At 43.3% G+C, this 20,249-nt stretch overlaps 1 protein-coding gene across 1 annotated transcript in view; it reads left to right on the top strand.

Annotated features, from left to right (window-relative positions):
- Window positions 1–20,249, top strand: part of LOC126176193 (pickpocket protein 28-like) — a 141,583-nt gene that overhangs the window by 24,208 nt on the left and 97,126 nt on the right. The window contains exon 2 of the mRNA XM_049923337.1: window positions 10,090–10,235. Within this exon, the coding sequence (XP_049779294.1) occupies window positions 10,090–10,235 (146 nt within the window). The remainder of the gene's footprint in view (window positions 1–10,089; window positions 10,236–20,249) is intronic.

Raw genomic sequence — 20,249 nt, 5'->3', positions numbered from 1 at the left:
GCCACTACATTCAACCTGTTGCAGTCAGTGTGCTCGATAGCTGCCAGCAAGTTCTCCGGCTACATCACGGATGAGATCTCCCGGCAAACATACCGAACGCTCACTGGAATTCTTTCCCGCTATCTCCCTGAGCGTCTCCACCACTCGCCTAACATTGTAGATCCGAGTGACTAGCATACTCACCTTCTGTACTTGTCCGGAGTGGGCAGGAAAATCGACCGCTGGCCAAACAGGGGAGGCATCCCGTACTGGCTCAGAGTTATCATCAACACTGGGTAGCACCTCGTACCTGTTGCTAAGACGTAGGGAGCCAGCCGCACAGCCTGCTCCCTCTTTCGCCTCCCGCCCAGTGGCACGCGAACCCACCACTGTCTGCCACCCACTCTGGAGTGTGGACGGACCGGTCAGATGTTGCGTATCAGAAGCCGGAGCAATGTCCGGGTCACCAGTGGCACCAAAGGTGTCGCAGGTCTCGTCACTGGCGTCCCGACATCACCGCAACAGCTAGAAGTTGTCGACGGTAGCCAACGCAGCATCCAGCTGTTTACGGACAGCAGCCAACTCCCCTTGTGTCCTTTTACAACAAGCACAGTCCCTAGCCATATTGTACTGTGTAAAAAATAGATATAAGGTCTCAAATGGCGCCATTGAGCTTGAAATGTATACAAAATATGCCAAAGGAGAATAAGGTAATACTAAAAGTTGCTGTGCAGATTTCTCACTGTACTCTGAGACCGCAAGCTATTAAAAAGGAAGAAACTTCTCTGCTGAAGTTGATGTATTTACAAATACCTGTTATTGGAAATCCTGTTTACTGGAAAGTTACTGCACGAGATAAATATTCAAACTAGAGTGCACTGATCTAAACTGTATGCTCTCAACAAACACAAAATTAAAACTTTGTGGAGTGACGGTGCTTCTGGTGACAGGAAAATTTACACTAGGAAGCCTCCCTACACAAGGATATTCACAAGACTTATGCAAAAACAAAAAACTACGACTAATTTTCTAACCACTAATCTACTCATTAAAAGACACACGTTTAGTTCGCTTCTTTGCAGAAGCACGTGAGAAAAAACAGACTAAATTATTTATCAGACAAGTGCTGCTGCTGCGCGTCCTTTCGGCTCGACGGCTGCCGCTACACTCATCCTACCTTCCAGCTTTTCCTTCTTTGCTTAGTACTGGTTTTTCATCCGAGTTCTTGATATTCATACAACTGCTTCTCTTTTCTCGGAATGCCTTTTTAATTTTTCTGTTAGTGATATCTATCTTTCCTCTAGTGCTATATGCTTCTAAATGCTTCTAAATATATATATATATATATATATATATATATATATATATATATATATATATATATATATATGACATTTCTGCATAGCAATTTTGTACTTCGTGTCAGTTAAATTTTTAGACGTTTGTATTCCCTTTCGCCTGTTCCGTTTGCTGCATTTTTATGTTTTCTTCTTTCGTCAATTCAATTCAATATTTCCTGTTAAATCCGAAGATTCCTGATAGTACTAGTTGTGTTAGCTATTTGATCCTTTGCTGCTTTTACTGTTTCATCAAAGCTACCCATTCGTCTTCTACTGTATTCCTTTCCCATGTTTTAGTCCATCATTGCCTCATGCTCCCTCTGAAACTCACAACAACCTCTCGTTCTTTCAATTGATACAAGTCCCATCTCCTTACTTTCCTATCTTTCTGCAATACCTTCAGTTTCAATCTACAGTTCATGATCAAAATTGTGGTCAGAGTCCACACCTTCCCCTGGAAATGTACAATTTAAAATCTGGTTCAGAAATCTCTATCTAACTATTATATAATGAACATGAAACCTTACGGTATCTCCAGGTCTCTTCTACGTATAAAACCTTATTTCATGATTCTTAAACCAGGTGTTAGCGATAATTAATTTATGCTCTGTGCATAATTCTACCAGGCGGCTTTCTGTTTCATTCCTTTCCTTCCGGTTCATATTGATCTGCTATTTTTCCTTCTCTTCCTTTTCCCACTATCGAATCCCAGTTCCCCATCTCAAGTTTTAAGTTTTCGTCTCCCTTAACTATTTGAATAATTTCTTTTATCTCGTTATACATTTCTTCAATCTCTTCATCAGCGGAGCTAGTTGGCACATAAACCTATACTACTTTGGTGAGTTTGGGCTGTAAAACTGCTGGTATCATAAACTGATGGAACACATTTGGTGCACATTCGTACATTGCAAGCCGACCAGTCCAGGGCCTGAGATTCTTGATGTGAAAAGATGTAACCGTGCAGATAGTTACAATGCTGCCCATTGTTATTTCTTAGTTTAAGAAAATAAATCTATAGCAGAAAATGTGCTTACCAGTAGGCACAATTGGTTTGCTGTTAACTTACGTAGGAAGAAAAATGTATGTGCTAAAGGAAAAAGATTAGAAGACATTCAGATAAACTCCTCAAAATAGTTTTTACTACCTGGTTATCTACTAAGGTGTGTGGGATCAAATTCAAGAGAAGCAGGGCATCAAAGAATAGGCTTTATAAAACAAAAATATAATTTTAGTGCGAAATAAAAATAAAACACTAACCGAAATGTAGGTAGTCAGTTCGAAAATGTACCTCTGTGATATTGGTGCCTGCTGTTAGATGACAATCATTTATTTTCTGTTGGGTGGGCCCCAAAGACTCAATAAATTTACAAAAGACATGATTCCACCAGACTATATTTTTTTTTCAAATTACTTTATTTACACTACGTGTTTCAAACACGCCATTTTCAACATACCATAACACAAATAAAAAATGAAAAAAAGAGCATGAAAGTCGCATAATTACATTTGATATAGTCTTAAACAAACATAGTACCTTGTAGTAACTGTTACTATAGGTAAGTATTATGTTTGTTTAACGCTGTATCGAATGTAATTATATGACTTTCACGTTTTTGTTCTCTCTTTTTTAAAAGTTTTTACTATGGTGTGTTGTACATTTTTAGATGCACTTCAAAATGGACAATGTCTGAAATTAGTAATGCAAATAAAGTAATTTAAGACACAGCCTGGTGAAATCATGTCATTTTTGAAAAAAAAATGACATTCAGTATCGGTGTTGATCAACCCCGTACATTGCAACTTGTTTGCATCCACCTTGATTTGCTGTCGAGTGGGCGGTCGATACCTTATTGCTCGAGCCTGTCCCACTCACTGATTCTGAACGTCCTGAGACCGGTCAGTTTGTGATGCACTGCAAGTTTCAACTGGTTCTGAGCATGTTCAGCTGAGGCCATGTCAGCAGATAGTGGAGGCCATTCCAGTCGCCTTCCTGCTGACCTCGTGAAGAGTGAGTGACTGAGAATTGCATTGGTACCTGGCCACTACTGTAATCTTCTACGACTAATCCTGTGCTCATCTGCGACGAGAACCCAATACCACTGGTCAAGTTTGTATTTCTGTAGGGCATCTTCTTTGCGCTGCGTGGTGCTGTGGGTTTTATGCTGTTGTTGGCAAAGGACAATTGGTGGCTAAACTGACATTGTTGAGATGGTTGCGTACTCTCGTGGAGAGTGGATCTGTTGTGCCCTCCTTGGTTTACCCACGAGCCATCCGAGTTAATCAAGGAAACGTCTTTGAAGTTCACTTTTGTACGTTATTCTTGAATAACTCGGAAACAGTGGCCTCCAGTGAAAACCTGTCCTGTTACAGAATCTAACTACATTAAATTTCCTACAAAAAGTCCTGTTTATTTTTCTGTAGTGCTAATAGTTTGCACTTAGCGAACGAGAGAACATGAAAATATCGCCTGTGGTTTTTGAAGGCGCAGTGGATTGCATAAAACCTATAGGTAGGTACAGCTGTATCACTCTTTATGTAAGTAACAGTCATCCGTTAATGATTGTTGGTAAAATCACCCTCTAGTGAACTGCTCTGAGAATGCACATATTTCTTCTATCTTCATTACACTTTTACCTCCATTAGTGAGGTAGTCAAGGTAGCACTGAGAAAGAGATTTCAGATAAAAAACACACTTATTAAGCAAGTTACGAGAAGTTTATTACGAGCCAACTATGTATGAAATACTGAGCAGAGCGTACCCCACAGTATATCTTCTATGGAGATGCAAAATAAGATCAGAAGATAATTTCTAGGGACAGTTTAAGTGGTTGTGCATGAGGCCGCGTTATCTTCAATACTGTGCACAGTACAAATAAATTGTACGCCGTGTTTATCACACAGACGTATACCTAACGAATAACATAGAAATAAGCAGAAAAACGATTTTTCCAGAGTTATTATGATTTAAAAGGTATCAGAATTGTCGTGGTGGGTCCAGTGTAAATAGAAGAACATAACTACCATACTAGAAATTTATGATGAAACAAATCCTAATGCCTACATATCTGGAATATGCAAACAGTGGTGGGTGGGAATTAGTAAATTATATATGTTTAAAAACCAATTGTAAATGGTATGGTGTCCACCTAGCCATATTCACATATGGATGTATAACTCGTTCGATAGAAATACGATTAATCGTATAAATTATTCATGAACTGTTGGTATGAAATGTGCGTTCAATTTTCTCAAGATGGGTTTACTCTGGTGATATCATGTGATTCAACAAAATATTTGAAACAGTTTTTCGTGATGGGTAACACTTCCTCGTCAGGGCTTATGTCTAAGTATCTAACAAAATTTCATTAGCGTCTGTATCATCAGAAGGTAGTCCTTCGTCGCGAATGATGAAGGTACAGGCAGGAAAATTTCAAGAACAGCAGAAAAAAATTCTTTTTGTATTCTTGCAACAAGCTGGGAGTGCCTGAAGTAATCATTTATACGAGATGCATGTGATATACTAGATTTTATAGCTGTTCCTCCGATTTTCGGCCACCAATATGACGATGCTGTCATTGTTGCTGGGGTCATACGTTGCTGCTTCGGATAACACATATTCTGAAATTATAGTGTAATGATTGTTTGTATTGGAAGTACCATCACTCATTTATAGTCTATTTGAATATCGTATGGTTTTGTTGAATAACAATGAAATTTATTCGGAAAGTTCGATAGAAGACTCGAAACAGTAGTGAAAGCGGAAATAACCCGGTAAGTATTGTAAGGCCATCAGTAACATTGTAACGTGACAATGTTCTAAGTACGAGAGCCCTACAGAATCACACTTGCTGGTTGTCTGGCATTACCATTTCGCTCTTAATGTACTACACTGCCTCGAAAAAAAGTTGAGCGCACAAAGGGAGAGGAGGAAAGATAAGGAACTTCACAGGTTGAGAGAGAACGTGATGTTACTCCAGTGATTACAAATGAGTCAAATTTACAAAGAACTTGATATTATGACCCCGCTTATCAGGACGACGATGCACCCCTTTTGGCCTGAACGCAGGTACGGATTCACTTGGGAATGGTGTCATGGAGGGTTGTATGCTCTCCTGAGGCAAGCTGGCCCACAACTTTTATAACTGCCCCTCAATTATAGATAATGGGTCTGGGATGGAGTTGACGACCAAGCTGCCCCCACATATGTCATATCGGGGACAGGTCTGGGGATCTTGCTGAGCAAGGAAATATCTCAGCATGACGCAGACGTTTATATAGACGTGGACACTGTCTTGAAAAATAGCAGCACGATACTGTTGAGTGAGAAGTAATACATGGATGAAGACGCAGGATGTCAGTAATGAGCCGTTCTGCCGTCAGAGTTCCCTCAGTCACTATCGGACATGACCTGAAGTCAAAACCAATTGCTCTATACAGCATGACAGCCAGCAGTAAAACCGCTGTGACTCTCCAAACATTGAAAGAATGGGATCTCTCCGCAAGTTGTCACCATACTCGCTGACTATGGTCGTCCGTGGTAGTGCAGAGTCGCGTCTCATCGGTGAACACAATGTGTTGACATTCATCAGCAGTCCATGCTTCCCATTCACGGCACCGCTCCAGACGCAGTTGTTTATGTTTTGGCATTAACGGCAGCCTAAGCGTGGGACGCTAATACACACCGCGTCAAAAGCTTCTCTAAGTCTACAAATGCTTGAAACGTAGGTTTGCCTTTCCTTTATCTATCTTCTAAGATAAGTCGTGGGGTCAGTATTGCCTCACGTGTTCCAACATTCCTACGGAATCCAAACTGATCTTCCCCGAGGTCGACTTCTACCACTTTTCCATTCGTCTCTAAGGAATTCGTGTCAGTATTTTGCAGCCGTGACTTATTAAACTGATAGTTCGGTAATTTTCACACCTGTCAACACCTGCTTTCTTTGGGATTGGAATTATTATATTCTTCTTGAAGTCTGAGGGTATTTCGCCTGTCTCATACATCTTACTCATCAGATGGTACAGTTTTGTAAGTGCTGGCTCTTCCAAGGCTATCAGTAGTTCTAATGGAATGTTGTCTGCTCCCGGGGCCTTGTTTCGACTTAGGTCTTCCAGTGCTTTTTCAAATTCTTCATGCAGTATCATATCTCCCATTTCATCTTCACCTAAGTCCTCGTCCATTTCCAAAATATTGCCTTCAAGTACATTGCCGTTGTATTGACCCCCTACATATTCCTATAAATGCGTCGATACACAAATCAATAAGATTTTAACCATTGCTTCATATGCATAGCTTCAGGCTACTCGATAGGAAGTGCCACCAGCTCCAACTGACACCTTGATGATTCGTTTACTGGTTCAGAGACGACAGTGCCAATTAAAAGTAAGAAATATCGAATTTCAGGTTGAATGTCATAATTCATGGACATGAGCATAGAACCTCAAAGCATGATGCAAGCCAACACAATATCTTTCACACTATGTAAAAAGACTTTATAAAAAAGGTTGAATCCACGGTAAAATTAACATTTATTTTACACGGTGATTGATAATATGAATATAACTCAAAAGTAACGTGAAATATGTGAAGTTTGACACCATCAGTAAAAAGCCGTTGTAAAATGTCAGCTCGTATTAATCAGTAGACTAATATTTAGATGTTTTTGCTTTATTTAAAGTATTTTTGAATGACTGAGCAGTTTGGCCTAGCACTGACAGTTATGGAAAGAAAAAAAACTGTTGTAATAGGCTTAATGCAATGATGCTCTTTATTTCAGTAAATTGCCTTTATCTAAAGTTTGCACTGGTGCGGCTGATGTAAATTAGTGTGGGGAAGGAGGCAAGAGTATTTAACGCAACATGTTCCGTGCCTCGTGGTCTATCTGGTTTTCGTGCTTAGAGGAGTTAGAAGTTCGACGTCGGAGCCTGTTAAAATTTAAGCAGTGCGAAAGAGGTAGTAGAACTTTGTTTCCTAGCAGATCAAAATATAATTCAACCTAGATATTTTCGTGAAATTTTTACGAGATAATGAACTTTATCTTAGCAATAAACTTCGACGTTGTGCAGCATTTTCTATTCCAAGGGTGTGATTTGTACGCAGTCACATGATCAGCTACAGAAGGAAAACCAACTTTTAAATGATAGGGTGACACTTAAAGATTTCACAAGTCAGGATGACTTAGTAATTCATTTTCAAACAGTTTGTGTGGAAATGTAGTCCCTTGAATGAGTACTGCTATGCGTGAGCTGCTACAATTCAATGAATACCCTCGTGTCCGTGACTGTATTGAGAAATTTTTGCAGAAACGCATGCTCACTACGTGTTTTAGATCGGTTTGGGTAATCTGAACTATATAGTACGACCTGCGTACTTCTTTAGGACTTACAGTTGGTTTATTTGACCATAACTGTTTGCAATCGAACAATTAACGAATAAAATGTATTACGCAGTCAAGCTATTCGCTTCGTGTCACCTGCTCTTACATTTTGAGGTTTATTATTCGTAGAATAGATTTAGTGAAACAGCTGCATTAACTTGGAGTGTATACGGATCTGCTGCTGAGCAGGGTTAAGTGTAAGCATGTGTGATCTGTCTCCTCGACATCAGTGACGCCCTATCACTGTTTAGTTAAGAATCATTTGTTTTACCTCATCATAATGTTCTTAGGAGTGGTGTTCCAGAAGTAATTTTTTCTTAAAGCAGGTTGGTTTTATTCTGGATTTCAGTACATAATGTTATTCTCCACTCTCTTGGCCACAAAACTCTGGTTTTCATACAAATCGACTGCCTTACGCCACCTTACTGGGAGGGCCTATATGCCTGCGTAGTACCATTGGTCGACATCCGAGCCATCTTCTTGCTGCATCGATGAAGTTCCCATCAACCACATACTGCTTCCCCCAGAGTACATCCTTCATTGTGCCAAAAAAATGGAAATTAGAAGGTGCCAGATCCAGACTACAGGGTGGGTGAGGAAGAACAGTCCAATGAAGTTTTATGAGCTACTCGCTGGTGGACAAAGTTGTGTGAGGGTCTGCCTTGTCATGGAGAGGGAGAAGTTCGTTCGCATTTCCGTGGTGACGTACACGCTGAAGTCGTTTCTTCAGTTTCCTTAGGATAGCACAATAAACTTCCGAGTTGATTGTTGGACCACGAGGGAGCGTATTAAGCAGAATAACTCCTGCAGAGTCACAGAAGACTGTGTCCATGACTTTACTGGCTGAGGGTAGGCTTTGAACTTTTTCTTCGGAGGAGAGGTGGTGTGGTGGCACTCCATGAATTGCCGCTATATTTGCGGTTCCAAGTGACGAACCAATGTATCATGTACTGTGACGATGTTCTACAAAAATTATCTCGATCAGCGTCGTAACGCGAAAGCAATTCTGGACAGACGGACCTTTGTCGTTGTTTATGGTCTTCTGACAGGCGGCGAAGAATCCAGCGGGCATAGTCGGTCGGAGTGGCCGAGCGGTTCTAGGCGCTACAGTCTGGAACCGCGCGACCGCTGCGGTCGCAGGTTCGAATTCTGCCTCGGGCATGGATGTGTGTGATGTCCTTAGGTTAGTTACGCGACTGATGACCTCAGAAGTTAAGTCTCATAGTGCTCAGAGCCATTTGAACCATTTGAACCCAGCGGTCACAGACCGTGAGTGCTCCAACTGGTGGACGAATGTGTCAGCACTACTAACAAGACATACAGTTGTGTAGCGAGGTGTTTGAGTGTGATACGTCGATCACGTCGAATGGGAGTGTTCGTACGTTCAACATTGCAAGAGTAACAGCTGTGTGGGGCCGGCCGGCATCCAGAAGATCGACAGGTTTGCGCGACCTTGTATCGATGTTAACAGACGTTTCGCTCAACAACTCACCGTGCTTTTTTTTCACTGTCAGACCTCCGTAGACATTCCGTAAACGCCTAGGAAGGTCTGCGATTCTCTGGTTTTCCGCAAAAAGAAACTCAATGACTGCTCCCTGCTTGGAACGAACGTCCGTTACAGACGCCGCTTTGAAGGCTAGATGTAGCACCGCCACCAATCTGAACTTCACGGAACTATAGGGGTTGAAGCGGGATATTCCACGACGTCCCACAGCAAATTCCGTATTTTTTCAACTGAAATTGGCCGAGAAAACAAATGTGCTGCATTACTTATTGAACGCCCTTCGTGCAAATTACAGGAGAGTACAATGCAGAAGTGAATGGAAATGAGCGTCTGGCGTCATTGGCCGGGAGGCCCCTTACGGGGCAGGTCCGGCCACCTTGGTGCAGGTCTTATTACATTCGACGCCACATTGGGCGACCTGCGCGCCGGATGGGGATGAAACGTAGAGGAAGACAACACAACACCCAGTCCCTGAGCGGACAAAATCCCCGACCCAGCCGGGAATCGAACCCGGGCCCATTAGGACAGCAGTCCGTCACGCTGACAATTCAGCTATCGCGTTGGACAATGCAGAAGTGATTTCTCCGAGGTCTTATTATAAGCGAGTATTAAAGATTGGGAGGGAGCCCAGTTTCCTATAACTGTAGTGGTTTTGATACCAGATCCACGTATGGTGACTGGCGCTGGCCACCTTGCGTCTTGGACAATTCAGCAAGTACTGTAGCTCTAGGACGGTGTCCGGGTTCCTATGGAACGCAGCACCTTTGGCGTTCCCTTAGCATGAGGCGCGCTGTGATTGGTGGCCTGTTTGCAGCGGGTGCCGCCGTGGCAGCCAGCGTCGCCGCCGCCGCCGCCGCCGGTGCCCTGGGTGGGCTGCAGCCTGGTGCGGCAGTCTCCGCCGCCGCCGCCGCCGCCGCTCTCACCACTGCCCTCCGGTCGGCTGGCGCGCTGGGGCCGCGGCGCGCGCGAATACTGCCAGGCCAGCACCCTGCACGGCCTCAAGTACGTCGGCGACAACCACTTGCACCTGACCGAGAGGTAAGGCTGCACCTCTGCAATAAATGAATGTCGTCATCTACACTCCTGGAAATTGAAATAAGAACACCGTGAATTCATTGTCCCAGGAAGGGGAAACTTTATTGACACATTCCTGGGGTCAGATACATCACATGATCACACTGACAGAACCACAGGCACATACACACAGGCAACAGAGCATGCACAATGTCGGCACTAGTACAGTGTATATCCACCTTTCGCAGCAATGCAGGCTGCTATTCTCCCATGGAGACGATTGTAGAGATGCTGGATGTAGTCCTGTGGAACGGCTTGCCATGCCATTTCCACCTGGCGCCTCAGTTGGACCAGCGTTCGTGCTGGACGTGCAGACCGCGTGAGACGACGCTTCATCCAGTCCCAAACATGCTCAATGGGGGACAGATCCGGAGATCTTGCTGGCCAGGGTAGTTGACTTACACCTTCTAGAGCACGTTGGGTGGCACGGGATACATGCGGACGTGCATTGTCCTGTTGGAACAGCAAGTTCCCTTGCCGGTCTAGGAATGGTAGAACGACGGGTTCGATGACGGTTTGGATGTACCGTGCACTATTCAGTGTCCCCTCGACGATCACCAGTGGTGTATGGCCAGTGTAGGAGATCGCTCCCCACACCATGATGCCGGGTGTTGGCCCTGAGTGCCTCGGTCGTATGCAGTCCTGATTGTGGCGCTCACCTGCACGGCGCCAAACACGCATACGACCATCATTGGCACCAAGGCAGAAGCGACTCTCATCGCTGAAGATGACACGTCTCCATTCGTCCCACGGTTGCGAATGGTCCTCGCCGATACCCCAGGAGCAACAGTGTCCCTAATTTGCTGGGAAGTGGCGGTGCGGTCCCCTATGGCACTGCGTAGGATCCTACGGTCTTGGCGTGCATCCGTGCGTCGCTCCGGTCCGGTCCCAGGTCGACGGGCACGTGCACCTTCAGCCGGCCACTGGCGACAACATCGATGTACTGTGGAGACCTCACGTCCCACGTGTTGAGCAATTCGGCGGTACGTCCACCCGGCCTCCCGCATGCCCACTATACGCCCTCGCTCAAAGTCCGTCAACTGGACATACAGTTCACGTCCACGCTGTCGCGACATGCTACCAGTGTTAAAGACTGCGATGGAGCTCCGTATGCCACGGCAAACTGGCTGACACTGACGGCGGCGGTGCACAAATGCTGCGCAGCTAGCGCCATTCGACGGCCAACACCGCGGTTCCTGGTGTGTCCGCTGTGCCGTGCGTGTGATCATTGCTTGTACAGCCCTCTCGCAGTGTCCGGAGCAAGTATGGTGGGTCTGACACACCGGTGTCAATGTGTTCTTTTTTCCATTTCCAGGAGTGTATTACAATCTCTGTGATGTCTAAACAGATGTCCTACCATCCTGTCCCTTCTTCTTGTCAGTGTTTTCCATATGTTCCTTTCCTCGCCGATTCTCTGGAGAACCTCCCAGATCCTTACCTTATTAGGCCACCTAATTTTCGAAATTCTTCTGTAATACAACATCCCAAATGCTTCAATTATCTTCTTTTCCGTTTTCCCACAGTTCGTGTTCCCCTTCCATACAATGCTACGCTTCAAACATACGTTCTCCGAAATTTCTTCCTCAAACTGATTCCTACACCATGTGATCAAAAGTATATGGACACCTGGCTGAAAATGACTTACAAGTTCGTGGCGCACTTCATCAGTAACGCTGGAATTCAATATGATGTTGGCCCACACATAACCTTGATGACAGCTTCCTCTCTCGCAGTCAGGGAGGTTTCTTGGGCAATGGCAGGCCATGCTCCATGGAGTGCTGCACTGAGGAGAGGTATCGATGTCGGTCGGTGAGGCCTGGCACGAAGTCGGCATACCAAAACATCCCAAAGATGTTCTATAGGATTCAGGTCAGCACTCTGTGCAGGCCAGTCCATTTCAGGGATGTTACTATCGTGTAACCACTCCGCCACAGGCCGCGCATTATGAACAGATGCTCGATCGTGTTGAAAGATCGGCATCTCCGAATTGCTCTTCAACAGTGGGAAGCAAGAAGGTCCTTAAAACATCAGTGTAGGTCTGTGCTGTGACAGTGCCATGCAAAACAACAAGGGGTACAAGCCCCGTCTATGAAAAACACGACCACACCATAACACCACCGCCTCCGAATTTCACTGTTGGTACTACACACACTGGCAGATGACGTTCACCGGGCATTCGCCATACCCAAATCGTGCCATCGGATCGCCACATTATGTACCGTGACTCGTCACTCCACACAAAATTTTTTTACTGTTCAGTCGCCAAATGTTTACGCTCCTTACACCAAGCGAGGCGTCATTTGGCATTTACCGACAAGGTGTGTAGCTTATGAGCAACCGCTCGACCATGAAGTCCATGTTTTCTCACCCCCCCCCCCCCCCCGTAATTGTCACAGTACTTGCAGTGTATCCTGACGCAGTTTGGAATTCCTGTGTGATGGTCTGGATAAATGTCTGCCTATTAAACATTACGACCCTGTTCAACTGTCGGTGGTCTCTGTCAGTCAACAGACGAGGTTGGCCTATACGCTTTTGTGCTGTCCGTATCCCATCACGTTTCCACTTCATTATCATATCGGAACAGTGGAACTATGGATGTTTAGGTGTGTGGAAATCGCGCGTACGGACGCATGTAACAAGTGGAATTCCTGTGTGATAGTCTGGATAAATGTCTGCCTATTACACATTACGACCCTGTTCAACTGTCGGTGGTCTCTGTCAGTCAACAGACGAGGTTGGCCTATACGCTTTTGTGCTGTCCGTATCCCTTCACGTTTCCACTTCATTATCATATCGGAACAGTGGAACTATGGATGTTTAGGTGTGTGGAAATAGCGCGTACGGACGCATGTAACAAGTGGCACCGAATCACCTGACCAAATTCGAAGTCCGTTTTTTTTTTCCGCGGCGCGCAATTCTGCTCTCTCACGATGTCTAATGACTACTGAGATCGCTGATATGGAGTACCTGGCAGTAGGTGGCAGCACAGTGCACCTAATATGAAAATCGTATGTTTTTGGGGATGTCCGGATACTTTTGATCACATAGTGTGACTTTGATATTAGTAGATGTCTCTTGATCAGAAATGCTCTTTTTTCAGGTGCTAAACTGCTTTTTATGTCCTCCTTGCTCCGTCCGTCATGGGTTTTTTTGCTTCCAATGTAGTAGAATTCATTAACTTCTTCTATTTCGTGATCACTAATTTTCATGTTAGTTTTCTTTTGTTTTCACTTGTACTGCTGCTCATTATCTTTTTCGGTTAACTTTCAATCCATATTCTCTACTGATTAGATTGTTCATTTCATTCAACATGACTTGTATTTCTTCTTCAGTTTCACTGAGGATAGCATTGTCATCAGCGAATCTTTTCATTGATATCCTTTCATCCAGAATTTTAATCCCACCCTCCAACCTTTCTTTTAGTATCGTCATCGCTTCTTCGATGTGTTTATTGGGCAGCAAGGGCGAAACCGTGCATCCATCTCCTTAAGGACTGGTCGAAGTTCAACATTGTCTTGTCGGACAGTTAGGCCCTGAATGTACAGAAAAAGTCTACAGATTGATGTCTTTTGTAAGTTTCTAATTAAGAAACATTTCTATATAAGACTGGAGTACGAAAGCATAGATAAAAGCTAGAAACCTAGCATCTTTAAGACTGCTTAATGTCACAGACATACTAGTTATCACATTATTATCAACAGTAGACCAGGCATTTAGACAACTACCATTGTTCTCTCAATATGCCCCTTCTGCCACACGACTGAATATACCGGTCTTCTTTCCAAAAAATATGCTCATAATAATTTTAAATAACTTCTGCCATAATAATATTTTATCCAGCTTTTTAATTATTTGTGTCAGATAAAAATATTTATATGTAGTAGAAGTAGTGGTTTTATTTATCTGAAAAATCACCTGTGATACCCTTGATTTAGGGGTAGCAATTTTGAGAGTTAATCAAACCATCATGGGTCCGGGTTCCAATCTCGCCACTGTTTAAGATTTGAATGAAAGTCATCAGCAATAGCGGTCGAACAGGACCGTCAAGTGGCGGCTGTTACATTACAGAGCTGCCATCGACCACGGAATCCGGCGGTCTCCGTCTCTGCGTATCGATCTTCAAAGTGCTCTTGTGGACTCAGGAGTCTCGTCCCCGGTCCAGCTGAAGTACTCTCTGGCACCCTGGGATCGGTTCTCAGTTCCCGTCTAGGAAACAGAAGCCACCAGCATTAGCGCCAGCTTCATGAATGGGATGAGCAGCAATGGTGCCTAACCACTGGAAGGTGGATGATGGACAGAATTAAGGTCACGCAGGTAAAGCCTCCAGCAGGCCTGGGGGGGGGGGAGGGGGGTGATGGAGGGCTCTGCGTCCCATCAGTATTTTCTCGGAAGATGGTAGTGCAGCTGGCAGTAGCAGCGTCCTCACAGCCAAACTCCATAGACGTTCAAAGGCAGCTGGGCATACCGAGGGTCGACCTCCATAGACTCCTCTCTCGCTGGTCTACTAGTTGCTACTAGTTCGTCTAGTACTATTTCGTCTAGTAAGCGTAGAAAGTCTGGATTCAGGATATAATTAAGGAAGGTCAAGTTTTGGGAAGCCAGTACCTCTAGCGGCTTGTAGGGCTAGTACAATATAGGTTGTTCCCACACAAGTGTGTCATTCCAGTGATCGTAGATGGTAGGCGAAATGACATGCTTGCTAAGAGACAAGTCGTACCGTCTGTTGTTATTCCGCTATCCTGTAATTCCACTCTATTCATACCTGTTAGTTTCCTGTATTCGTAACATTTCACAACGACTACTTCTGGCGAAAACACTGAGTAGACACAGTGGGTCACAGAGTGGCCGTCGATTGCGAGGGCCAGTGGCCTTCAGCTATAGGCATCGATCTACAAAGTGCTGTTGTGGACGACGAAGAGTTGCGCTCAGCAATCTCGAGCCAGGTCCATCTCAGCTACTCACTGACACGCAGGGATCGGTTCTCACCCTTGCTTGGGAAACAGGAACCAACAGCGTTGGTGTCAGATTCAGGAGTGGGATGAACAACAACGTTGCCTACCTATTCGAAGGCGGATGACGAGCAGTGTCGAAGTCAACCGGGTCAAGCCTCAAGCATGCCTGCAGGGTGATGGTATCCTCTGTACCCCATCAGTGTTGTGTAGCTGAGAGCAGCAGCATCCTTCCAACTGGACTTACTTATGTGTGCATTTTATCTATGACAAATATTTTTGTATACTAAGTTGTGCACGTGTAAAAATATCTTTCATCCCAAGTAAGTTATGATCCTGCGTTGTCGACATATATGTGGCTGACATTAAATAAGAATAATCTTCTCAAGATTACAGGACGCTTCAGTACTGATGTAAAAGCCAAGGTACATTTCACAATGTCTTCTAGAATTCTGTACTGCAGATTAGTACCAGTGTATTATTCAAAACCTATTTAGACTAAGCTCATTTAAAGTTAATGTAGGAATGGATATTAAAAGTATAACTCTTCTCTCATCGATATTAAGTCAATATCAATAGAAAATATAATTACTTATTTACGAAATTTCTATCCAGTGAAAATTTCTATCTTTTTGTGTAAAATTTATTACAATGTCACAGAGATTAAGCTGCAAGGGAAGTGAGCGATGCATTTTATTATCTACACTGACGTTCTGTTACGAAAATAATTGTAATATCCTTTGCTTTTTGTCTTTGCCAAATTAAATTAGTTATGTATAAGTTATAACCCATCTAGAATAACTGTATCCTTCAGTCTTAGGCAACTGTCTTTAAAAACAAAATTTGTTTCCATTTTTAAACTAGATAGTCGTGATACCACTAGAACTCTTTCACTTAAACTGTCCGTAGTAACAGCTACCTAGAGTATGTTCTATATGTTTGCTCTCACCTGAAAAGCCTTTCAGGGTATTATTTTTCAGTAACTTTAGTCTTAGTTTAACAAAACGTTGTCGAAGCGCAATTTATTTTTAGTTATGAGCCAGGAATCCAATTTCATTTTAAGTACCTTGCTTTATTTAATTTCTTTTAATTTCAGTATCCAGTACAACCACTAGCCAGTATCCGCATGTACTTCATCCCGACTTTATGTGAAATCTACACTACTGTTACAAAATCATTGTTTTTAAATTTTCTAAATTTTATTGGATGTTATATCTATTTATAGATGCTAATTTAATAAGTAAAGACGACACCAAAAAATGCGATTTCAACTCGACAGAGCACAGCGCCTCCTGCCCACGTTAACTTATTTAAAGTATCATGTGACCACACTTATAAAAGATCACTCTTTATTATTAAAATCTGTAGAGCGCATCTATATACTGGAAGGTAAGAGAAGCATACCACTGAAGAATTTTTATATATATAGTAGTAGCTCAGTAGCACTGTGGTGTAGTGGTTATGATACTAAACTACTGAATCGAGGGTCATGAGTTCAAAACTCATATGCACTGTACAATTTTAAATTATATATTATGATACTAAACTGCTGCATGGAGGGTCGTGAGTTCAAAACTCACCTGGACTGTACAGTTTTAATTTCTATATTCGGTTCGAGTACATTCTAGAAGTCTCCACAAATGTCAAGAATCATTCTACTGGAATGTTCTGCAGTTGTATATATACTGTACGTGGTCTGGCCGGAGGCAGTTCGCTCCTCACTCTTGAATGTGCAAGTGCTGAATAAACCTTCGTTAATTGAAGTTAGTGTTCGTCATTCAACTCCTTACACCTTTTTCTACGTGTAATTATTCTGTTGGAGGCGCTGAGTACACAGCCCTTAGAATTCATCGTCTTACAATAGTGTAGTCATGACGTCATTCTCGGATGGGACCTTTCGAAAGCTTCTCAGGCAATTATAGATTGTGGTCTTTCGAAATTATGCTAGACGAGATGAGATACTGTGGACTGGAAGATGCGTATCAGAGTGTGTGGAGACTATGTGTGCTGGATAAAGTGATCATTTCTGCAGTCAGTGCTAGAAAGGTAACTGTCATGTGTCACACCATGCATCAACCCATGGATCTTGTAGTGGAATGGCTGGCTCTAAGCACTACGGGACTTATCTTCTGAGGTCATCAGTCCCCTGGAACTCAGAACTACTTAAACCTAACTAACCTGTGGATATCACTCACATCCATGACCGAAACAGGATTCGAACCTGCGACCGTAGCTGTAGCGGTTCCAGACTGTCGCGCCTAGAACCGCTCGGCCACTCCGGCCGGCGAAGTGGAATGTAAGAGAAGCATACCACTGAAGAATAACGTGGTCATCCCAGCCACTGTCGTCTCGTTTAAGAAGGGATTCGGTGAATTGTGGGTAGTTAACTGTCGCCGAGAACAGCAGATCCTTCCAAGACGCATGTGCGGAGCAAACGCTGAGCCGTTAACTGCCGAACATCTGAGCGTCATAGAAACCTCTCATGCCGAGTCTGTGGGTTAAATCAGCGTTACCAGTACGAGACAAGATCTTTTAGCTCGACTATCACCAGATCTCACTAAGGAACATCAGAAGAAGCTACTTGTTATTCTTCAAGAGTTCTCTGAATGCTTCAATCCACAGGTGAAGAGCAAATTAGACAAATCGACGGTGAAGCACCGGATTAGCACTGGAGCCCATCAACCAACAATCCAGAGAGCATACGGTGTGTCAGCAACGGAACGTTGAATAATTCGCGACGAGGTAGAGAAAATGATGAAGAATGACGAACACTAAATTCACTTAACGAATGTTTATTCAACACTTGCACATACAAGAGCGCGGAGCGAAGTGCCTCCAGCCAGAACACATACAGTATATATATAGCTGCAGAACATTCCAGTAGAATGATTCTTGACATTTGTGGATACTTCTAAAATGTACTCGAACCGAATCTAGGAATCAAAATTGTAGAATCCACGTGAGTTTTGAACTCACGCCCCTCTATGGAACAGTTTAGTGTCATAACCACTACACCACGGTGCTTTTCAGCTTCTTCTGCGACATTGCTCCCCTCTTAAGAGAACAACCTCTCGGTGTTACGTCGTCCTGGTCCGGGAACGCGTCTTTGGCCCTGCATACTACGACTTCTGATGACTGATTCTCGCCATGGCGGTGATCTTCTTAGGACTTCTTTTGCTGCTACGCTCTTCATCACCTTTCCGCTTGTTGCCTGTCGCTGGAACTTCGAATTACTCCTGGGTTTGCAGGATCCTTGTAGGGCTGCATTCCAAGGACGTGGACCGTATCTCTGATCTTTCGTCGTCTTGTGTCGGGGCCGAAATCTTCAAATTCATACGTAACGTAAGATAACTGTCTTACAACCTTATAAGGTCCAAAGTAGCGCCTGAGGAGCTTCTCAGAGAGACCGACCTTCCGAACAGGAGTGAAGATCCAGACGAGGTCATCAGGCTGGTAGACAACAGGGCCGTGGCTCGCGTCATACCTTCGGCGATGGTTTTCTTGAGCCTCCAGCGTGCGGAGTCGAGCTAACTGCCGAGCTTCCTCAGCTCTGAATAACGTGTGACCATTCGCGTTGCCCTTCCCTGCGTACATTCAGTATTCCCGGTTAGTCCTATCTGGCATGGGTCCAACACACTGGAGCAACACTCTAGAACCAGTCGCACGAGTGATTTTTAAGCAATCTTCTTTGTAGACTGGTTGCACTTTCCCAGTATTCTACCAATAAACTGAAGTCTACGACCTGCTTTACCCAGGACATGACCTGTGTGATCATACATTTCATATCCCTACAAAGTGTTACACCGAAATATTTGATTCCAACAGTGGCTCATTGACATTATAGTCATAGGATACTACGTTTTTTTCGATTTGTGAAGTGCAAAATTTTACTTTTCTGAACGGTTATAGCAAGTTACCAATTTCTGTACCACGTTGAAATCTTATCAAGATCTGACTAAATATTTATGCAGCATCTTTGAGATAGTACTTCACTGCATCATCTGTAAAAAACTTGAAGTTACTATTAATATTGTCTGCAAGATCATTAACATACAACATGAACTTCCCTGGGACTCACCTGATGTTACTTCTACATCTGACGATGATTCTCCATTCAAGATAACATGCTGTATTATTCCTTCAGAATCTAGCTTTACCACTGTTTAATCAAGTCTGGTTGCTATTAATGCAACCCAATTTGACATTTTAGTTTCCAGTTTTTCTTTTGCTTTATTTAAGTGACCCAGGTGATGTAACAATTCTAATAATTGTTGAGCTTGAGACCATCTTTTCCTAACTAATATTTCCATTATTTCATATGGAAATCTAGTTGTTAGTACTTCTGTTAAATGTATTTTATTTACAGTTTCATCCATACACAAAGTCTGATTTTGATGGTATTCAACAAAGTTTCTGTCTCCATCTCAACTGTCATTGTATGTTTTATGGTCCAAATAACCCAAATTTGATCCTCCTTTGTAGGTTACTTGACCAATACTTTGCTTTAAATGCATGATAAAAATCACCAGTCCTTCTCTTATACTAACGAAATTAGACCTAAAATCAGTTTCTTTCCATTGTTGACATTGCCTTAAATTTTTCTTCATTTTTGGGTTTTGCAGAACCATCACAACATTACTATATATAGATAACTTATCAAGTGCAGTTATGTTACGTGAGTTTGTTTGGCGAATTAACAAATCGCAATTCCTACAAACGTTATTTAATTGCGTGAAAATGTTTTGTGACCATATTTGGATTACTTATAGTTAGTTTCGAAATATTCATTTCGATCTTTACTTACAGGTAACAAATTTTCACTATACATAATGCACTGTTTCTGATGCTACTGTCAGTCCAGTCAGTGCTGACGTCCACTAGTTATCACATCAGTTTGGCGCCATATCTGAACTTCGTTTACTCTCTCTCTCTCTCTCTCTCTCTCTCTCTCTCTCTCTCTCTCCCTCTCTTTCCACCTTCCCACGCCCCTCCTCTTCTCTCCATCCCTCTTCTCTCCCTTCCTCTCTTC

Source organism: Schistocerca cancellata, chromosome 3 (assembly GCF_023864275.1).
Source record: "Schistocerca cancellata isolate TAMUIC-IGC-003103 chromosome 3, iqSchCanc2.1, whole genome shotgun sequence".
NCBI classification, from domain to species: domain Eukaryota; kingdom Metazoa; phylum Arthropoda; class Insecta; order Orthoptera; family Acrididae; genus Schistocerca; species Schistocerca cancellata.
Note: the sequence above shows the minus strand (reverse complement) of the source record. Positions and strands in the feature narration are given on the sequence as shown.